This window comes from Hyla sarda, chromosome 3 (assembly GCF_029499605.1).
Source record: "Hyla sarda isolate aHylSar1 chromosome 3, aHylSar1.hap1, whole genome shotgun sequence".
Classification (NCBI taxonomy): domain Eukaryota; kingdom Metazoa; phylum Chordata; class Amphibia; order Anura; family Hylidae; genus Hyla; species Hyla sarda.
In genome coordinates this window covers 316354546-316377118 of record NC_079191.1, presented here as the reverse complement: position 1 = coordinate 316377118, position 22573 = coordinate 316354546, and the positions used below count along the sequence as shown (strand labels likewise).

General features: G+C 41.9%; 1 protein-coding gene across 7 annotated transcripts in view; it reads right to left on the bottom strand.

The window, feature by feature from the left end:
- Positions 1-22573, bottom strand: part of WDR27 (WD repeat domain 27) — a 421522-nt gene that overhangs the window by 184654 nt on the left and 214295 nt on the right. For all 7 annotated transcript variants that reach the window (XM_056567129.1, XM_056567126.1, XM_056567130.1 and 4 more), the window contains one exon: positions 8495-8597. In XM_056567129.1, the coding sequence (XP_056423104.1) occupies positions 8495-8597 (103 nt within the window). The remainder of the gene's footprint in view (positions 1-8494; positions 8598-22573) is intronic.

Here is a 22573-nt window from a genome sequence, read left to right as displayed (position 1 = left end):
ATAATGGGATTTCCAAGTAATATTAAGAATGTTCTTAATGAAATGGGCTGTATCTCTGGTGTATGATGGTAGTTTAATGACATAACGTTGTAAAATGATATCAATATACTGGGGAGAGGTTTGAAGTTAAAGAATTGATTCCGGAAATAATCGGATGGCCGGGAGGATGTTCAGTGTTTTATGAACCTTAGGTAAATAATAAAATAAAGGGGTATTGGGTTCTTGTACAGTTAAATATGAAAGTTCTTGTTTAGTAAGTACACCTTGTGAAAAACCTTCCTGTAACAGTATCCTAAATTCAGCTGTATATTTAATGGTAGGGTAATGGTCTAATGATATGTAAAATTTCTTATCCAATAAGAAGCGGTTGGACTCTTTGATATAGTCCTCCCTATCAAGGACGACTATACCACCCCCCTTATCAGCTGCCTTAATTATTTTATTATTATCCTTAGATAAAGTTTGTATTGCATTTTTTTGGGGATAATGTAAGATTTTGTGGATATTTATATTTTGATGCACACAACAGTTCCAGGTCTGTATTAACAGCAGCGGAAAAGGTATACAAAACATGTCCTTTATGCTGAACCGGATAAAAAACAGATTTTGGTTTCAAATTTGAAGCGATGGGTGCTGGATCTAGTGGGACCATATCATTTTCATCAGTCATACCATCCTTTTCGGTTCGATCATGATTGGGTTTACTTACAATATTAAAATGTCTCTGTAAGATTAATTTACGGATAAAAATATTCATATCCATAAACAAGTTAAAGTTATTGGACCTTCCAGTGGGACAGAAGGATAGACCTTTTTCTAGAACACTAGTTTCTTCTGGGGTAAGAATATGATTGGATATATTAAATATTTTCACTTTATTAAGGTCCTCTATTATTGGTGTTTTGGTGATGTCCTTTTGTTTATTCTTTTGTAATTTTTTATGTCTCCCTCCTCTACATCCTCTCTTATTTTTCTTTTTTGGCTTAGGGGAGCAGCCAAATGGATAGTTTCTGTTGGGATCTGAAATTGATAAAGGGTACGTAGAGACCCGAAACGCGTCTTGCCTCTGATGTGCCTGAAAAACTTGTGTTTAAGTTAATAAATATGGTTTTACTGGAATAAGTACGGATTTTCGCTTCACTGGAACAGCGCCAAGTTTGGAGTTCTTTTTCCTTGACCCTATATATACATTTTAGGAACTGTCCAGAGCAGGAGAAAATCCCCATAGCAAACATATGCTGCTCTGGACAGTTCCTAAAATGGACAGCAGAGAGCACTGTGGTCATGATAACAGAGAAATCTAAAAAGATAAGCATTTCCTCTGTAGTATATAGCCCTTAAAAAATACTGGAAGGATTAAGATTTTTTTAATAGAAGTAATTTACAAATCTATTTAACTTTCTGGCAACAGTTGATTAAAAAAAAAAGTTTTCCACAGGAGTACTCCTTTAAGTATTTTTATCGCTGAACATATGTTATGCAGAGCTTGATCATAAAGCAAAGCATATTCAGCTATATGACAAGGCTCTTTAATCATCTTATCAGAATCTACTAAATGCATCTATTACCTCATTATGCCTAACTGGAGATTATTCATATACAAAAATGTATACTTGACTAAAATTACTAATTTAATTTCTTGCTTTGCTGACATTCAGGTTCAATCATCTTCATACTTAAAATACCACTTTATGCTGTTGAGTTTTCTATAACAACAGAGCCAAATCACTTTTACTCATGCATATGCAGTTGTCTTCTCATCTCCTTTAAAGACCAAATCAGGGTCAAATATGTTTTATCCAACTATTCCATAAACTTGCCTCTGCCTGACTGTCTGATTCTTATTCTGCATATCTCATGTGTCATAAGTCATAAGTCACTATTGCAAGTAAATCCTTTGAAGTTTTATCAAATGCCTCCAACCCATTTATTTTGACTCCCTGGATCATTTTACTACAGAACACAGTGTAAAGGACATTTTAAATATACAAAACATTGGGAGGCCGGGGATAGACTGGTAGTATGAGAATAGAAGAATGAATAAAAGTTTACTAGTATACAAGGAAAATTCTATATATATATATATATATATATATATATATATATATACACACACACACACACACAATTCCATATATATATATATATATATATATATATATATATATATATGATTGAGAAAGGCTCTATTGAGGAGCCGAAACGTTGCGCTTTTCTACAGATGTGTGAATAAATACACCTGCACGGGGTTACACGTATTTGGAGTGCCACTCTCTTTGTTCTGTGGTATATATATATGTATATATATATATATATATATATATATATATATATATATACACACACACACACATACACACACAGAGTCTGCTCTATTGGGGAGATTTTCAAAACCTGTGCAAAGGAAAAGTGGACCAGTTGACCATAGCAACCAATAAGATCACTTCTATAATAAAAAAAAACAGACTTTTATTTAAAAAAAAAAAAAAAAAGCGATCTGACTGGTTGATATGGGAAACTGATCAATTTTTCCTCTGCATAAGGTTTTGATACCTCTTCCCCTATATCCTCTAATGCTCTATGCCTGAGCATAAAATATCCGGGTGCAAATGTGTCCTGTTCCTAAACTCATCTTTTTCCTGACAATGTCCATATTTCTGCCACCTGTCCTGATCCCTTCCAATTAACTGTTAGTAGAAAAGTCTGCCTGCACTGAATCTTAAGCTAATATTCTGCTCAAAAAAAATAAATATTTAAGGAACAGTTAAAGGGGTACTCCAGCACTTAGACATCTTATCCCCTATCCAAAGGATAGGGGATAAGATGCCTGATCGCGGGGGTCCCGCCACTGGGGACCCCCATGATCTTACACGCAGCACCCCAGTTAAAATCAGTCCCCGGAGCATGTTCGCTCCGGGTCTGATTACCGGCGACCACGGGGCAGGCGGCGTGTGACGTCACGCCTCTCCCCCCATGTGACGTCACGCTCCGCCCCTCAATGCAAGCCTATGGGAGGGGGCGTGACAGCCGCGATCAGGCATTTTATCCCCTATCCTTTGGATAGGGGATAAGATGTCTAAGCGCCAAAGTACCCCTTTAAACAACACAATGTAAATCCAAGTCAATCACACTTCTGTGAAATCCCACTGTCCACTCAGGAAGCAACAATGATTGACATTCAATTTCACATGCTGTTGTGCAAATGGAACAGACAACAGGTGGAAATTATAGGCAATTATCAAGATGCCACCAATAAAGGAGTGGTTCTGCGGGTGGTGACCACAGACCTCTTGTCAGTTCCTATGCTTCCTGGCTGATGTTTTGGTAACTTTTGAATGCAGGCAGTGCTTTAACTCTAGTGGTAGCATGAGACAGAGTCTACAACCCACACAAGTGGCTCAGGTAGTGCAGCTCATCCAGAATGGCACATCAATGCGAGCTGTGGCAAAAAGGTTTGCTGTGTCTGTCAACGTAGTGTCCAGAGCATTGAGGCGCTACCAGGAGACAGGCCAGTACATCAGGAGATGTGGAGGAGGCCCTGGGAGGGCAACAACCCAGCAGCAGGTGCTACCTCTGTCTTTGTGCAAGGAGGAGCAAGAGGAGCACTGCCAGAGCCCTGCAAAATGACCTCCAGCAAGCCACAAATGTGCATGTGTTCACTCAAACGTTCAGAAACAGACTCCATGAGAGTGGTATGAGGGCCCGACTACCACAGGTGTGGGTTGTGCTTACAGCCCAACACTGTGCAGGACGTTTGGAATTTGCCAGGGAACACCAAGATGGGCAAAATCGCCACTGGGACCCTGTGCTCTTCACAGATGAAAGCAGGTTCACACTGAGCACATGTGACAGACGGGACAAAGTCTGGAGATGCTGTGGAGAACGTTCTGCTGCCTGCAACATCCTCCAGCATGACCAGCTTGGCAGTGGGTCAGTAATGGTGTGGGGTGGCATTTCTTTGGGGGCCGCACAGCCCTCCATGTGCTTGCCGGCGGTAGCCTGACTGCCATTAGGCACCAAGATGAGATCCTCAGACCCCTTGTGAGGCCATATGCTGGTGCGGTTGGCCCTGGGTTCCTCCTAATGCAAGACAATGCTAGACCTCATGTGGCTGGATTGTTTCACCAGTTCCTGCAAGAGGAATTCAATCGGTCTGGCTTCAAGGAGAATGCCGGCTACACGTGGCGGAGGATACAAAAGGAATGGAGATCAGATAAAATCGAGCATCTTGGGAAATAAATTATCTCCATTTTATCTGATCTCCATTCCTTTTGTATCCTGTGCCACGTGTAGCCGGCGTTCTCCTTGAAGCCAGACCGATTGAATACCTTGCCTAGCCAGAGGGCTGCGGATACATTATCTCTTGATGCGCTTACCATTGTTGTGTATGACGCTACACAACCACAGCTGGTGAACTGCTGTCTTATTTCACTTTTATACTGATTACCTCTCTTTTATAACACCAAGAAGTGCTCTTCTTTTTCTCCCCTTTAGACCTGCAAGAGGAGGGATTGATGCTGTGGATTGGCCCGCCCGTTCCCCAGACCTGGATCCGAATGAGGACATCTGGGACATCATGTCTCGCTCCATTCACCAATGCCACATTGCACCACAGTCTGTGCAGGAGTTGGGGGATGCTTTAGCCCAGGTCTGGGAGGACATCCCTCAGGAGACCATCTGCAACCTCATCAGGAGCATGCCCAGGCATTGTAAGGAGGTCATACGGGCACGTGGAGGAAACACATTTTGACTTGTTTTAAGGACATTACATCAAAGTTGGATCAGCCTTTAGAGTGGTTTTCTACTTTGATTTTGAGTGTGACTCCATGTGCAGACCTCCATGGGTTGATACATTTGATTTCCATTGAAAATCTTTGTGTGATTTTGTTGTCAGCACATTCAACTAAGTAAAGATGAAAGTATTTCATACAATTAGTTCATTCATTCAGATCTAGGATGTGTTATGTTAGTGTTCTCTTAATTTTTTTGAGCAGTGTACTAAGGGAAACCTCCCTGAGCAAGGCAATCTGGAAGTTTCATGCAGTAAAGTCAACATCCCTGTTTAACCCCTTAAAGGGGTACTCCGCCCCTAGACATCTTATCCCCTATCCTTTGCTTCGGCACGCTCGCTCTGTGCGTAATGACCGGCGATACAGGGGCCGGAGCATAGTGACATCAAGGCTCCGCCCCCTTATTGCAAGTCTATGGAAGGGGGCGTGATTGCTGCCACGCCCCCTCCCATAGACTTGTATTGAGGGGGCGGGCCGTTACGTCACGAGGGGGTGGAGGCCGATCTGACATCTTATCCCCTATCCTTTAAGCACCAAACCCATTATGAACTTAAAGGGGTACTCCGGTGCTTACACATCCTATCTCCTATCCAAAGGATAGGGGATAAGATGCCTGATCGCGGGAGTCCCGCAGCTGGGGACGCCCGGGATCATGCACGCGGCACCCCGTTTGTAATCAGTCCCCGGAGCATGTTCGCTCCGGGTCTGATTACGGTCGACCGCAGGGCCGGCGGCATGTGACGTCACGCCCCTGTGTGACGTCACGCTCCGCCCCTCAATGCATGCCTACGGGAGGCAGCTGCGGGACTCCCGCGATCAGGCATCTTATCCCCTATCCTTTGGATAGGGGATAAGATGTGTAAGCACCGGAGTACCCCTTTAAGGTCCAGAGCATTTTTTGCACAAACCACTGACCACTGTCACTTTAAGCATTAAAGAGGTATTCCAGGGAAAAACTTTTTTTTTTTATATCAACTGGCTCCAGAAAGTTAAACAGAGTTGTAAATTACTTCTATTAAAAAATCTTAATCCTTTCAATAATTATCAGCTGCTGAAGTTGAGTTGTTGTTTTCTGTCTGGCAACAGTGCTCTCTGCTGACATCTCTACTTGTCTCGGGAACTGCACAGAGTAGAAGAGGTTTGCTATGGGGATTTGCTCTAAACTGGGCGTTTCCCGAGACATGTGTCATCAGAGAGCACTTAGACAGAAAAGAACAACTCAACTTCATCAGCTCATAAGTACTGAAAGGATTACGATTTTTTAATAGAAGTAATTTACAAATCTGTTTAACTGGAGCCAGTTGATATATAAAAAAAAAAAATCCTGGATAACCCCTTTAATAACTCTGGGATGCTTTTAATTATGAATTTTATTCCAATGTAGTTTTATCGTGACATATTCTACTTTAACACAGTGGTAAATTTTCGTTGATACTGGCATCATTTCTTGGTGAAAAATTCCAAAATGTCATAAAGAATTTGAAAGTTTAGCATTTTTCTAACTTTGAAGCTCTCTGCTTGTAAGAAAAATACACATAGCAAATAAATTACATATTGATTCACATATACAATATGTCTACTTTATGTTTGCATCATAAAGTTGACATGTTTTTACTTTTGGAAGACATCAGAGGGCTTCAAAGTTCAACAGCAATTTTTCATAAGATTTTCATAATCAGAATTTTTCAAGGACCAGTTCAGTTTTGAAGTGGATTTAAGGGGCCTTCATATTATAAATACCCCATAAATTACCCCCTTATAAAAACTGCACCCCTCAAAGTATACAAAATGACATTCAGAAAGTTTTTTTAACCCTTTAGGTGTTTCACAGGAATAGCAGAAAAGTAAAGGAGAAAATTGTAAATCAAAATTTTTTACACTAACATGTTCTTGTAGACCCAGTTTTTGAATTTTTACAAGCGGTAAAAGGAGAAAAGGCAACCCAAAATTTGTAACTCAATTTCTCTCGAGTAAGGAAATACCTCATATGTGGATGTAAAGTGCTCTGTATGTGCACTAGAGGGCTCAGAAGCAAAGAAGCGACAATGGGATTTTGGAGAGTGGTTTTTGGGGGGCATGTCGAATTTAGGAAGCCCCTATGGTGCCATAAAAGCAAAAAAAAAAACATGGCATACTATTTTGGAAACTACGCCCCTCAAGGCACGTAACAAGGGGTACAGTGAGCTTTAACACCCCACAGGTGTTTGACGACTTTTCGGTAAAGTCGGATGTGTAAAATAAAACTAATTTTTTCACTAAAATGCAGTTTTTCCCCAAATTTGCAATTTCTACAAGAGGTAATAGGTTTGGTTTTTGGGGGGCATGTCGCATTTAGGAAGCCCCTATGGTGCCAAAACAACCAAAAAAAAAAACCACATGTGACCCTTTTTCGGAAACTACATCTTTCACGGAATGTAATAAGGGGTGCAGTGAGCATTTACACCCCACTGGCACTTGACAGATCTTTGGAACAGTGGGCTGTGCAAATAAAATAATTTATTTTTCATTTTCATGGACCACTGTTCAAAAAATCTGTCAGACAACAGTGGGGTGTAAATGTTCACTGCACCCGTTGTTACATTCCTTGAGGGATGTAGTTTCCAAAATGCGGTCACATGTGGGGTCACATGCGGTCACATGTGCGGTCACATGTGTAAACGCACATGGCCCCTGACTTCCATTCCAGCCAAATTCTCTCTACAAAAGCTCAATGGCACACATGGGGTACTTCCATACTCAGAAGAAAGGGCGTTACAAATTATGGGGGGCTTTTTTCCAATTACCCCTTGTGAAAGTGAAAAATTTGGGATAACACCAGCATTTCAGTGAAAAAATAAAAAAAATTGACTTTCAAGTCCAACTTTAACGAAAAGTCTTCAAACACCTGTGGGGTGTTAAAGCTCACTTTACGCCTTGTTACATTCCGTGAGGGGTGAAGTTTACAAAATGGGGTCACATGTGGGTGTTTTTGTTTTTTTGCATTTATGTTAATCGCTATAACGATCAGCCACCTCTGTGCAAATCATCTCAAATGTACATAGTGCGCTCTCACTAAAAGGAGAAAAAGCCCACCAAAATGTGTAAGGCAATTTCTCCCGAGTACGGAAATAACCCATATGAGACCCTGAACTGTTGCCTTGAAAGACGACAGGGCTCCGAAGTGAGAGAGCGTCATGCGCATTTGAGGCCTAGATTAGGGATTTGCATAGGGACGGACCCGAATGCAAGAATCACTCTTGCCTCCAATACCAAAATTACCCTACGCCATTGTTTCCTAAACAGGGTAGGTCAAGCTGTTGCAAAACTCCCAGAATGCCTGGACAGTGAATGGCTGTCCCGCAATACTGGGAGTTGTTGTTTTGCAACAGCTGGAGGCTCCGTTTTGGAAAAAGTGCCGTACGAGAAGTTTTTCATTTTTATTTAAAAAGTGCATGCCGGAAGTGGTTAAGGGTTACCCATAGACTTCATTTAGCCATAAGTCAAATCTGTTGAAACCTAGGGAATTCACATCTTCCAGGTAAGTCTTCTGTGTGCATCACAGTTTAACAATGTGAAAATTATTCCTAATCATATTAGGATAAGGGTACATTCGGTGGGCTAACTGTAAATATCCCCCCAAAAAAAGATTAAGATGTGTGAGAACTTTTTTTTTTTTTTTTAAATACTAATTTATGACAAGAACACCCAGTGAAGAAATTACTTACACATGTATCTTCAGATCCACAAGCAATAAACCTCCCACAAGGACTCACTGCAACACCACATGATTGGTAGCGATTTACATGACCTTCAAAGCGACGTACACACCTAATAAAAAAAAATGATGAAATAACTGATACATTGCATAAATGCTCACTTTATTTTTATTTCTAATTATGATATATGTAAGCGTTTACAATATTAAAGTGAAAGAATATGTTTATTAGGGAAAATCCTTCAATTAAAAGGAGCCTCTATGCATGTACAAAAAAACTAGAGGAGATTTATCAAGCTGTCTTATAATAAGACTCTTTTACATAGTAACTAATCAGAGCTCAGCTTTCATTCCTCATATTACTCTGATAAAATGAAAGCTAAGTAACGAAGCAAAACTTACTATAAGCCTAGGTTTCTACTTTTTTCCACTAAGTTTCTGCATTTTTTTTCGGCCCCCAAAAAAAAAAAATACATTGGAAAAACGCCAGAAAAACTGCCACAGCATTTTCCTATATTTTTATAGTATTGCCTGGCTTTTTTTCTGCCATTTTTAGCTTTCTTTAAAAATTGCTTTATTTGTCCTTTGGATCTTTTTTTAACTATTTATTAAAAATAAAATGGAAAACCATAATTTTTTCTTTCCCATAGACTTCTATTGATGAAAAATATCAAGATTTCAGTGCCATAATCTCACAATGCCATAATCTCAGCATGCTCAGGATTTTGAAAAACTGCCACTGAGGTCAAAAACGCAGAAAAATGACAAAGAGAAGTGAAAAAACAACAAAGACCAAAACGCCAAGTAGATGTAGCATTTCATAAATCCCTATTGACTTGCTGCTAACATCTGGCTGCAAGGGGGTGCAACTATTTGACGTTTTTGTATGCATTTAAAAAACACAAAAACCCATAAAAAAACACCAAGCCCATTTTCACCTTAAAGGGATACTCCGCCCCTAGACATCTTATCCCCTATCCAAAGGATAGGGGATAAGATGTCAGCTCACCGCGGTCCCGCTGCTGGGGACCCCCGGGATCGCCGCTGCGGCACCCCGCTATCATTACTGCACAGAGCGAGTTTGCTCTGTGCGTAATGACGGGCATTACAGGGGACGGAGCAGTGTGACGCCATGGCTCTGCCCCTCGTGACATCACGACCTGCCCTCTTAATGCAAGTCTATGGCAGGGGAAGTGATGACCGCCACGCCCCCTTCCATAGACTTGTATTGAGGGGGCGGACTGTGACGTCACGAGGGGCGGAGCCATGACATAACGATGCACCAGCCCCTGTAATGCCAGTCATTACGCACAGAGCGAACTCGCTCTGTGCAGTAATGATAGCGGGGTGCCGCAGCGGCGATCCCCGGGGTCCCCAGCAGCGGGACCCCGGCGATCTGACATATTATCCCCTAACCTTTGGATAGGGGATAAGATGTCTAGGCGGGGAGTACCCCTTTAACCCCTTAAGGACTCAGCCCATTTTGGCCTTAAGGCCTTCTAAAAATCATAACTCTTTTATATTTTCATCGCCAGACTAGTATGAGGGCTTGTTTTTTGCGTGACCATTTGTCCTTTGTAATGACATCACTCATTATATCATAAAATGTATGGCACAACCATAAAACACTATTTTTGTGGGGAAATTAAAAAGAAAAACGCAATTTTGCTAATTTTGGAAGGTTTCGTTTTCACGCCGTACAATTTACGTTAAAAATGATGTGTGTTCTTTATTCTGAGGGTCAATACGATTAAAATGATACCCATTATTACATACTTTTATATTATTGTTGTGCTTAAAAAAAGATCAAACTTTTTAACCAAATTAGTACGTTTATAATCCCTTTATTTTGATGACCTATAACTTTTTCATTTTTCCGTATAAGCGGCGGTATGAAGGCTCATTTTTTGCGCCATGATCTGTACTTTTATTATACCAAATTTGCATATTGCTCTTCTGAGTGTTGCTGTGTAAGAGGGGGGCGTGAAAGAGGAGTTACAAAAACTGTGATTATCTGTTGTGCGGAGTGAATCTGTGGAGTGGGTGCGACTGCCTATAGCCCACATTCATATTTTGGGTAAGTTTTTCTCTTTTGCACATAGTGGGATAACTGTTAGAGTTTAAACACCCTTTTTCTTTTTTTTTCTTTTTTTTTCTCTGTTCCACCTCTAGGGGGAGGAGGAGTAGATTGGGCACAGGTGTATAAATCTTAGCTTGGGACTCTAAGGCTGGGTTCACACTACGTTTTCTCCCATACGGGAGCGCATACGGCAGGGGGGAGCTAAAACCTCGCACTCCCGTATGCCTTCGTATGCGCTCCCGTATGTCATTCATTTCAATGAGCCGGCCGGAGTGAAATGTTCGGTCCGGTCGGCTCATTTTTGCGCCGTACGCGCTTTTACAACCGGACCTCAAACCGTGGTTGACCACAGTTTTAGGTCCGGTTGTAAAAGTGCATACGGCGCAAAAATGAGCCAACCGGACCGAACGTTTCACTCCGGCCGGCTCATTGAAATGAATGACATACGGGAGCGCATACGAAGGCATACGGGAGCGCGAGGTTTTAGCTCCCCCCTGCCGTATGCGCTCCCGTATGGGAGAAAACGTAGTGTGAACCCAGCCTTATTGAGAGCTTGCTCTTCTGAGTGTTTCTGTGTAAGAGGGGGTGTGAAAGAGGAGTTACAAAAACAGGAGTTTGAAAGCAGGAGGTTGAGATCGCTGTGAGTGTTAATTTCTGAACCCACAAGGTCTACAAAAAATTTTAAGTGTCATTTTGACTGTCTGTTTTTTCCTATACATTTGTGAAATCCCCATAACTAGATGGCCTCCATGTTGGAAAATGCAGTCCAATGTACATCCTGTTCAATGTATGCAATCCTTGAACAACAGTTTGAGGGTGCATATTGTTGTGCGAGATGTGTGCTAGTTGTCCGTTTGGAAGCCCAGATCTTGGATCTAGAGGGGCGACTGGCAACAATGAGAAGCATTAACAACATGGAGAGGAGTCTCGTGCTCACTGAGCAGGCACTCTCGGGAATAGAGGTAGGGGAGGACAGTGGGACGGAGTTGCAGGACAGTCAGGCAGTTAGCTGGGTTACAGTTAGAAAGAGGGGTAGGGGAAAAAGTGTCAGGGAGGCTAGTCCTGAACTGGCACACCCCAACAAGTTTGCCCGCTTGGCAGATGAGGGGGATGCCATTACAGAGCTAGCAGAACTGCAGCAGGATACCGCCTCTGACCGCCAGGGGGGTGTCTGCTCCAGTAAGGAGGGAGGGAGGAGTACAGGGCAGGCCAGACAGGTACTAGTGGTGGGGGACTCAATTATTAGGGGGACAGACAGGGCAATCTGTCACAAAGACCAGGATCGCCGAACAGTGTGTTGTCTGCCTGGCGCACGAGTTCGGCACATCGCGGATCGGGTTGACAGGTTGCTGGGCGGGGCTGGAGAGGACCCAGCAGTCATGGTACATATTGGCAACAATGACAAAGTAAGAGGTAGGTGGAGTGTTCTTAAAAATGATTTCAGGGACTTAGGCCGCAAGCTTAAGGCAAGGACCTCCAAGGTAGTATTTTCTGAAATACTACCAGTACCACGAGCCACACCAGAGAGGCAGCGGGAGATCAGGGAGGTAAACAAGTGGCTCAGAAGCTGGTGTAGGAAGGAAGGGTTTGGGTTCATGGAGAACTGGGCTGACTTCGCTGTCGGTTACCGGCTCTACCGTAGGGACGGGCTGCACCTCAATGGGGAGGGTGCAGCTTTGCTTGGGGAGAAGATGGCTAGAAGGGTGGAGGAGTGTTTAAACTAGGGACTTGGGGGGAGGGAACCTATAGCAAAGAGGGGGAAGATAGTGTAGATAGAGAGGTGGGAATTATAAATGTACCTGGGGGTGGAACGGAGGTAGGGGTTAGAATAGTTAATAGGAATAGGCTTCATAGGAAAATAAAACTTACACCCTTGAATCCCATTAACCCCAATAACATAAAGGATGGAAATGTAAAGTGTATGTTCACAAATGCCAGAAGCCTAGCAAATAAAATGGGGGAGCTTGAGGCCTTGATACTGGAGGAACATATTGATATAGTTGGGGTCACTGAGACATGGCTGGACTCCTCGCATGACTGGGCTGTCAATCTGCAGGGGTTTACATTGTTTCGCAAGGATAGAATGAACAGAAAAGGTGGTGGAGTCTGTCTGTATGTAAGAAGTGGTATGAAAGTCAGTGTGAACGATGCCATAGTGTGTGATGATTTTGAGGAGGTGGAATCACTGTGGGTAGAATTACAAAAGGAGGGAAATACTGAAAAAATAATATTTGGGGTAATCTACAGACCCCCTAATATCACTGAAGAGATAGAAGTTTGGCTTCATAAACAAATAGAGAGGGCCGCCCGGGCAGGTACAGTGGTAATAATGGGAGATTTTAACTATCCAGATATAGATTGGGGCCGGGGGTTGGCTAAAACTACAAAGGGGCGACAATTCCTAAATTTATTGCAGGATAATTTTATGGGCCAGTTTGTGGAGAACCCAACAAGAAGTGATGCCTTGTTGGATCTGATCATTTCCAACAACGCAGAGCTGGTTGGTAATGTAACTGTGCGGGAAAACCTTGGTAATAGCGACCACAATATAGTTACTTTTGACTTAAAATGTAGAAAACAAAGACAGGCGGGGAAGGCAAAAACATATAACTTTAAAAAGGCAAACTTCCCTGGGCTGAAGGCTGCACTACAGGACATAGACTGGGGGGAGGTTTTCTCAAATACTGATACAGAAGGTAAATGGGACATCTTTAAATCAACTCTAAATAACTATACATCTAAATATATACCAAAGGGGAACAAATATAAACGATTAAAACTAAATCCTACATGGCTGACACATGATGTTAAAAGAGCAATAAACAACAAAAAAATAGCCTTCAAAAAATACAAATCTGATGGGTCAGCGATAACATTTAAACAGTACAAAGAGCTTAATAAAATCTGTAAAAATTTAATAAAAACAGCAAAAATTCAAAACGAGAGACATGTGGCCAAAGAAAGCAAAACTAATCCTAAATATTTTTTTAGATATATAAATGCAAAAAAAACAAGGACAGAGCATGTAGGACCCCTTAATAATGATAATGGGGAGGTTGTCACGGGCGATCAAGATAAGGCGGAGCTACTGAATGGGTTCTTTAGTTCTGTATATACTAGGGAAAAAGGAGCTGACATTGGCCAGGTCAGTGCTGGTAACACATCATGTAATGTACTGAACTGGCTTAATGTAGAGATGGTACAAGGTAAGTTAAGTGATATAAATGTAAGCAAATCCCCAGGGCCGGATGGACTTCATCCAAGAGTTCTTAGAGAGGTAAGTTCAGTAATATCTGTACTCCTGTTCATGATATTTAGAGATTCTCTGGTGTCTGGTATTGTGCCAAGGGACTGGCGCAAGGCGAATGTGGTGCCAATCTTCAAAAAGGGCTCTAGGTCTTCCCCAGGAAACTATAGACCGGTAAGTTTAACGTGCATTGTGGGTAAATTGTTTGAAGGACTTATAAGGGATTACATACAGGAATACATAGGGGATAATTGTATTATAAGTGATAGCCAGCATGGGTTTACTAAGGACAGAAGTTGTCAAACCAATCTAATTTGCTTTTATGAAGAGGTGAGTAGAAGCCTTGACAGAGGAATGGCTGTGGATATAGTGTTTCTGGATTTTGCTAAAGTGTTTGATACTGTCCCTCATAGACGTCTGACAGGTAAGTTAAGGTCTTTGGGTTTGGAAACTTTAGTTTGTAACTGGATTGAACACTGGCTCATGGATCGTACCCAGAGAGTGGTGGTCAATGATTCGTACTCTGATTGGTCCCCGGTAATTAGTGGTGTACCCCAAGGTTCAGTACTGGGCCCGCTGTTGTTTAATTTATTTATCAATGTAGAGGATGGTATTAACAGCTCTGTTTCTATCTTTGCAGATGACACCAAGCTTTGTAGCACGGTACAGTCTATAGAGGATGTGCATAAGTTACAAGATGACTTGGATAGACTAAGTGTCTGGGCATCCACTTGGCAAATGAGGTTCAATGTGGATAAATGTAAAGTTATGCATCTGGGTACTAATAACCTGCATGCGTCGTATGTCTTAGGGGGGATTAAACTGTCAGAGTCACTGGTAGAGAAGGATCTGGGTGTACTTGTAGATCACAGACTACAGAATAGCATGCAATGTCAGGCTGCTGCTTCCAAAGCCGGCAGGATATTGTCATGTATCAAAAGAGGCATGGACTCAAGGGACAGGGACATAATACTCCCCCTTTATAAAGCATTGGTACGGCCTCACCTGGAATATGCTGTTCAGTTTTGGGCACCTGTCCATAAAAGGGACACTGCGGAGTTGGAAAGGGTGCAGAGACGCGCGACTAAACTAATATGGGGCATGGAACATCTTAGCTATGAGGAGCGATTAAAGGAGTTACAATTGTTTAGTCTTGAGAAGAGACGTTTAAGGGGGGATATGATAAACGTATATAAGTATATAAATGGCCCATACAAAAAATATGGAGAAAAACTGTTCCAGGTTAAACCCCCCTAAAGGACGAGGGGGCACTCCCTCCGTCTGGAGAAGAAAAAGTTTAGTCTCAAGGGGCGACACGCCTTCTTTACCGTGAGGACTGTGAATTTATGGAACGGTCTACCTCAGGAACTGGTCACAGCAGGAACAATTAACAGCTTTAAAACAGGATTAGATACATTTATGGAACAAAATAACATTAATGCTTATGAAGAAATATCAAATCCCATCCCTTCCCCAATATTGCGCCACACCCCTACCCCTTAATTCCCTGGTTGAACTTGATGGACATATGTCTTTTTTCGACCGTACTAACTATGTAACTATGTAACTATATATAAAAAAACTTTTAATAAATTTTTTATAATTTTTTTTTAAATAAAATGTATTAAAAAAGTAGCAATTTAGGATTTTTTTTTTTTTTTTTTACGTTCACGCCGTTCACCGTACGGGATCATTAACACTTTATTTTAATAGTTCGGACATTTACGCACACGGCGATACCAAGTATGTCTATTACATTTATTTTTTACGCTTTTTGGGGGTAAAATAGGAAAAAACGGATGTTTTACTTTTTTATTGGGGGAGGGGATTTTTCACTTTTTTTTTACTTTTAATTTTACATTTTTTTACATTTTTTTTTACACTTGAATAGTCCCCATAGGGGACTATTCATAGCAATACCATGATTGCTAATACTGATCTGTTCTATGTATAGGACATAGAACAGATCAGTGTTATCGGTTATCTTCTGCTGTGGTCTACTCGATCTCAGACCAGAGCAGAAGACGCCGGGAGCCAGACAGAGGCAGGTGAGGGGACCTCTGTGCGGCGTTCTGAATGATCGGATCCCCGCAGCAGCGCTGCGGGCGATCAGATCATTCATTGAAATCGCGTACTGCCGCAGATGCCGGGATCTGTATTGATCCCGGCATCTGAGGGGTTAATGGCGGACACCCGCGAGAACGCGGGTGTCGGCCATTGCCGGCGGGTCCCTGGCTGCGATCAGCAGCCGGGATCAGCCGCGCATGACACGGGCATCGCTCTGATGCCCGCGGTTATGTACAGGACGTAAATGTACGTCCTGGTGCGTTAAGTACCACCGCACCAGGACGTACATTTACGCCCAGCGTACTTAAGGGGTTAAGGACCAGGCCAATTTTATTTTTGTGTTTTCGTTTTTTCCTTCTCACCTTCTAAAATCCATAACTCTTTTATATTTCCACCTACATACCCATATAAGGGCTTATTTTTTTGCGTGACCAATTATACTTTGTAACGAATCCTCTCATTTTACCATAAACCATATGTATGGCGAACCCCCCCAAAAAATTTTTTAGGGAGGAAGTTTAAATGAAAACCACAATTTTGCACATTTTGGAGGATTTCGTTTTCACACTGTAAAATTTACGGTAAAAATGATGTGTTCTTTATTCTGTGGGTCAATACGATTAAAATGATACCCATGGCGAGATACTTTTATATTTTTGTACCGCTTAAAAAAATATTAAAAAAACTAACTTTTTGTACAAAATCAGTAATCTAAAATCGCTAAGGCATAGCATTGATCAGTGTATGCAATCAAAAGCCCCTGTGGGAGCAAAAAAAAAAGTCAAAAGTGTTAAAAAAAAATTAAAAATAAATAAAGAATATGTGTGAATAAGAACCCCCCCCAAATAAAAGTTTGAATCACCCCTCTTTTCCTATTTTTTTTTTTAAATAGAATGTAATAAAGAAAAAAAAACATATGTGGTACCACCGCATGCGCAAATGTCCGAACTATTTAAATATAAGGTTAGCTAAACCGCACGGTCGATGGGGCGTACACATAAAAAAAATACTGATGTCCAAAATTTGGAACCCTTGGTCACTTCATATACAATAAAAATATTAATAAAAAGCAATCAAAAAGTTCCTTTCAGAACAAAAATGGTTCCGATAAAAACTACAGACCACGGCGCAAAAAATTTAGCCCTCATATAGCTCCGTATGTGGAAAAATGTAAAAGTTATAGGGTTCAGAAGATGACAATTTTAAACATACTAATTTTGGTACATCTAGTTATAATTTTTTTAAAGCAGTAAAATGAATAAAACCTACATAAATTGGGTATCCTTGTAACTGTATGGACCTACAGAATAAAGATAAGGTGTAATTTTTACCGAAAAGAGCACTTCATAGAAATGGAAGCCCTAAAAATTGCAAAATGGCGTTGTTTTGTTTCGCCGCAAATTATGTTATAAAATAAGTAATGTCTTTGCAAAGTACAATTGGTGACAAAAAAAAATGCCCTCATATGGGTCTGAAGGTGCAAAATTAAATGCGTTATGATTTTTAGAAGGTGAGGAGGAAAAAACGAAAGTGCAAAAACGAAAATTGTTTTGAGTCCTTAAAGGGGTACTCCGGTGGAAAACTTTTTTTTTTTTTAAATCAACTGGTGCCAGAAAGTTAAACAGACTTGTAAATTACTTCTATAAAAAAAATCTTAATCCTTCCAGTACTTATTAGCTGCTGAATACTACAGAGGAAATTATTTTCTTTTTGGAACACAGAGCTCTCTGCTGACATCATGAGCACACTGCTCTCTGCTGACATCTTTGTCCATTTTAGGAACTGTCCAGAGCAGCATAGGTTTGCTATGGGGATTTTCTCCTACTCTGGACAGTTCTTAAAATGTAAAAAAGATGTCAGCAGGAAACTCTGTGTTCCAAAAAGAAAATTATTTCCTCTGTAGTATTCAGCAGCTAATAAATACTGGAAGGATTAAGATTTTTTAATATAAGTAATTTACAAATCTGTTTCTGGCACCAGTTGATTTAAAAAAAAAAGTCTCAAACATACCCAGTGGCGTAACAATGTGCAGGAGCATAACACGCCGGCTAACTGGAAGATCGTGAGCACAAAAAAAAAAAGGAACACAACATGAATACAATTAGACTAATGAACAGAGGGGTGGCAACAGGAACGCCCTACCGAGGCTGAAACATGTCAGAGCCACCTGGGAAATCCTGACGTCACGAGCAAGACATGGCTGATGAAGGGGAAATAACGTGTGGTCGAGAAACCCAGGACAGAGCCGAAACCACAAGACTTCCGCTCGCAACAAAAAGTAAAGAAAAAATAGCAAAGGATAAGAAGATTAAAAAAAAAACAAAAAAAAACATACATACACATAATAAACACATTCCAAATTCAAAAAAAAGACAGGCATGGGAGTACCCTTTTAACAAAGAGATATTTTACAATGATAAAGAGAACACCGTTAAGAGAGATATTTTGTAATGAGAATGAGAATACTGTTAACAAAGATATTTTTTTAATGATGATGATGACGATACCGTTAATGATATTACTGATGATGATAATGAGATTACCGCGATGATATTACTGATGATGATTGATTTTTGTGTCGAGCTGCTGGTAAATTTTGTGCTGTATCGGAGTTATCTGAAATTTTTTCAGTATTTAAAAGCCAGACTTAGATGAAAAGGTAGAACTGTATTTAAATGTGTGATGTGTTAATTGAGCTCTAATGTTTTATCTCCAAAGAAATGGGTGACTGGATTGTGCCAAGGGAAGGATGTATGAGTGTGTAAATGAGTATGCAGAGTGTGCAAAGAAGTTTCAAAACTGTGTCTGTGTTGTAAATTAAGTTGTTGAGTAGGATTGGTTGTCACATTATCCCCTAAAGAATGTTCCTTGGTGATTTTGGATATGGTAGTTTGAGTGAACAAATGGCTGTGTGCATTGTGATGAGGAAGTTGGTGGTTTTGGTCTGGGAGTTGATGGTGTGTGCAGGTGATGAGACAGGTGAGGTAGGAGCGGATTGTTGTAAGTAGCTTGATAGGATTAGAGAGATGGTGTCAGAAATAGAGACTCAACGTTTTCATGGAAAAGCATGTGATTAGTGTAGGGAAAAGCATGTGATAAATGAAGGAAAAGCATGTGACTATTAAGTCAGTTGAAAGTTTGGAATATACCGATGGTTAATGGAGACAATTATTATATACAGCAATGTTAAAGGTGTCAGTTAAGAGGATGGGAAACAGTATGTTACAGAAGGCGCAGAGGAATGTGAGATTAGAAGAGGTGAAAGTGTCTATGTAAGTGATATGGTACAAGAATGTAGAAGAGTCCAAAGAGTTTGTTGAAACAGAAAAAAGTGTTAATCCTTTGTTCTGGAATGTTTGGTGCTGTGGAATGCACATGGTGTGTTAGGTCTCTGGGAAAGCTGGGTGGATATAGTCATATGATGACATTCATAGAATGGTTCTTATAAAGTATGTTGTATATTTGTGATGTGTATTAAAGGAGATATCCGGTGCTTACTTTTCTTATTGTATCCGTTCCGGGCTGCAAAAAAAAAAAAAAAGCTTTCTCTTGCCTGCCTACACTTCCCCGGTGCTCCGGTACAGGCGTTCGGTCCCCGGGCTGTATTCTTCTTACTTCCTGTTAGCCCGGCATGTCACACGGAGCTTCAGCCTATCAATGGCCGAGGCGGGACATCGCTGCGGCCGGTGATATGTTGAAGCTCCGTGTGACATGCCGGGCTAACAGGAAGTAAGAAGAATACAGCCCGGGGACAGAACACCTGTATTGAAGCACCTGGGGAGCCTAGGCAGGTAAAAGAAAATTTGTTTTCTTTTATTTTTCAGCCTGGAACAGATAAAATAAGAAAAGTGAGCACCGGATATCTCCTTTAATGAGTCAGAAATGTATGGAATATGACCAGTGAATGTTTTCTCTGTAAAGCTGTTTGTGTTGTAATGGATTCTTTTTTAGATTGGTATAGAACAAAAGGAAATCCACATGGTATTAATTGAACCTATTTAATGCTATTTTATTCATTTCCTAAATAAAGTTTGTTTTTTCAGATTGCACAGGATGGATGCCAAAAAATTAAGTTTATCAGGAATTGCGATTAATTGTCTGATTATATTACAGGAGAAGAAGTTGGGTCAAGAAAAAAAAAATATATAAAAAGTAATCACTATTTAATAGATAAATATTACCTAAGTAGTTTAAAATAAACTAATGGTTTATAATAGAGATCGTCCGATATCGATTTTTTAGGGCCGATACCGATAATCTGTCGCCTTTCAGGCCGATAGCCGATAACTTATACCGATATTCCGGTATAAGTTATCAGCTATTTCAACACCCCCCCCGGCGGGGCAGAAGCCATTGCAGATCAATGATTTAAAGCACTTTAAATCAATGAACTGCAGCGGCTTTTGCCGGGCCAGAGACCGCCACCTGCTTCTCTCACCCTGCCTGTCCTGGGGTCCTGAGTCTAACCACCACAGTTGCCCCATCACCTCCCCCCCATCCTCTGCCCACTTCCCGCCACCGCCCCCCCATCAACTGTCCACATACCACCGCCAGCCCCCCCCCCCGATCCTCTTCCCACATACCACCACTGCCCCATCGCCTCCCCCCATCCCCGGTGTTATAATTACCTGTTCCAGTGGTTAATGACACTTCTGTCGGCGTCCTACGCTGTCACTGTGCGCACTGACTGTGACGTTGCGTTGGGGACGTCACTCGTCATTGCGCAGCGCACAGCAACAGCGCAGGAGACAGAAATATCGCGGACAACGGGAACAGGAAATTATAACACCGGGGATGAGATGTGGCGGCATATGGGCAGAGGATGGGGTGGGAGGCGATGGGGCAGCGGCGGCGGTATGTGGCCAAGGGATGGGGGGAGGCAATGGGGCAGCGGCGGTGGTATGTGGCCAGAGAATGGGGCAGCGGCGGCGGTATGTGGCCAGAGGATCGGGGAAGGCAATGGGGCAGCGGCGGCGGTATGTGGCCAGAGGATGGGGCAGCGGCGGCGGTATGTGGCCAGAGGATCGGGGAAGGCAATGGGGCAGTGGCGGCGGTATGTGGCAGGAGGATGGGGGAGGCAATGGGGCAGCAGCAGCAGTATGTGGCCAGAGAATGGGGGTAGGCAGTGGGGCAGCGGCGGCGGTATGTGGCTAGAGGATGGGGAGGCAATAGAGCAGCGTCAGCGACGGTCGCCAAACCGATAATCGGTCGATCCCTAGTTTATAAAATTATAAACTATGCACATCGAAGGTGATTTTTCTCAATGCCCCCCCCCCCCATTTCCTTCTGTTTTTTGAAAGAGCTCTATATATTTTTATTATTTGCATTTTTTTGTGAGAATGTAGGCCCTGTGGGTTGTACGCTAAGTATTTGTAAATGTCGGCATTGTTACAGTGGGGATGAAAAGTTTGGGCACCCCAGGTAAAAATGTGTATTAATGCGCATAAAGAAGCCAAGGAAAGATGGAAAAATGTCCAAAAGGCATCAAATTACAGATTAGACATTTTTATAATATGTCAACAATTTATTTCCATCATTTACACTTTCAAAATAACAGAAAACAAAAAAATGGCATCTGCAAAAGTTTGGGCACCCTGCAGAGTTAATATCTTGTACTGCCCCCTTTGGCAAGTGTCACAGCTTGTTAACGCTTTTTGTAGCCAGCCAAGAGTCTTTCAATTCTTGTTTGAGGTATCTTTGCCCATTCTTCCTTACAAAAGTCTTCCAGTTCTTTGAGATTTCTCGGCTGTCTGTAACACACTGCTCTTTTAAGGTCTATCCATAGATTTTCATGTTGAGGTCAGGAGATTGTGAAGGCCATGGCAAAACCTTTAGTTTACGCCTCTTGATGTAATCCCCCGTGGATTTCGAGGTGTGTTTAGGATCATTATCCATTTGTAGATGCCATCCTCTCTTTAACTTCAGCTTTTTCACAGATGGCATTAACCCCTTAACGACGCAGGACGTATATTTACGTCCTGCGCCGGCTCCCGCGATATGAAGCGGGATCGCGCCGCGATCCCGCATCACATCGCGTCGGTCCCGGCGCTAATCAACGGCCGGGACCCGCGGCTAATACCACACATCGCCGATCGCGGCGATGTGCGGTATTAACCCTTTAGAAGCGGCGGTCAAAGCTGACCGCCGCTTCTAAAGTGAAAGTGAAAGTGACCCGGCTGCTCAGTCGGGCTGTTCGGGACCGCCGCGGTGAAATCGCGGCGTCCCGAACAGCTGATCGGACACCGGGAGGGCCCTTACCTGCCTCCCCGGTGTCCGATCGACGAATGACTGCTCCGTGCCTGAGATCCAGGCAGGAGCAGTCAAGCGCCGATAATGCTGATCACAGGCGTGTTAATGCACGCCAGTGATCAGCATTAGAGATCAGTGTGTGCAGTGTTATAGGTCCCTATGGGACCTATAACACTGCAAAAAAAATGTAAAAAAAAAGTGTTAATAAAGGTCATTTAACCCCTTCCCTAATAAAAGTTTGAATCACCCCCCTTTTCCCATAAAAAAAATAAAACAGTGTAAAAAAAATAAACATATGTGGTATCGCCGCGTGCGTAAATGTCCGAACTATAAAAATATATCATTAATTAAGCCGTACGGTCAATGGCGTACGCGCAAAAAAATTCCAAAGTCCAAAAAAGCGTATTTTGGTCACTTTTTATATCATTAAAAAATGAATAAAAAGT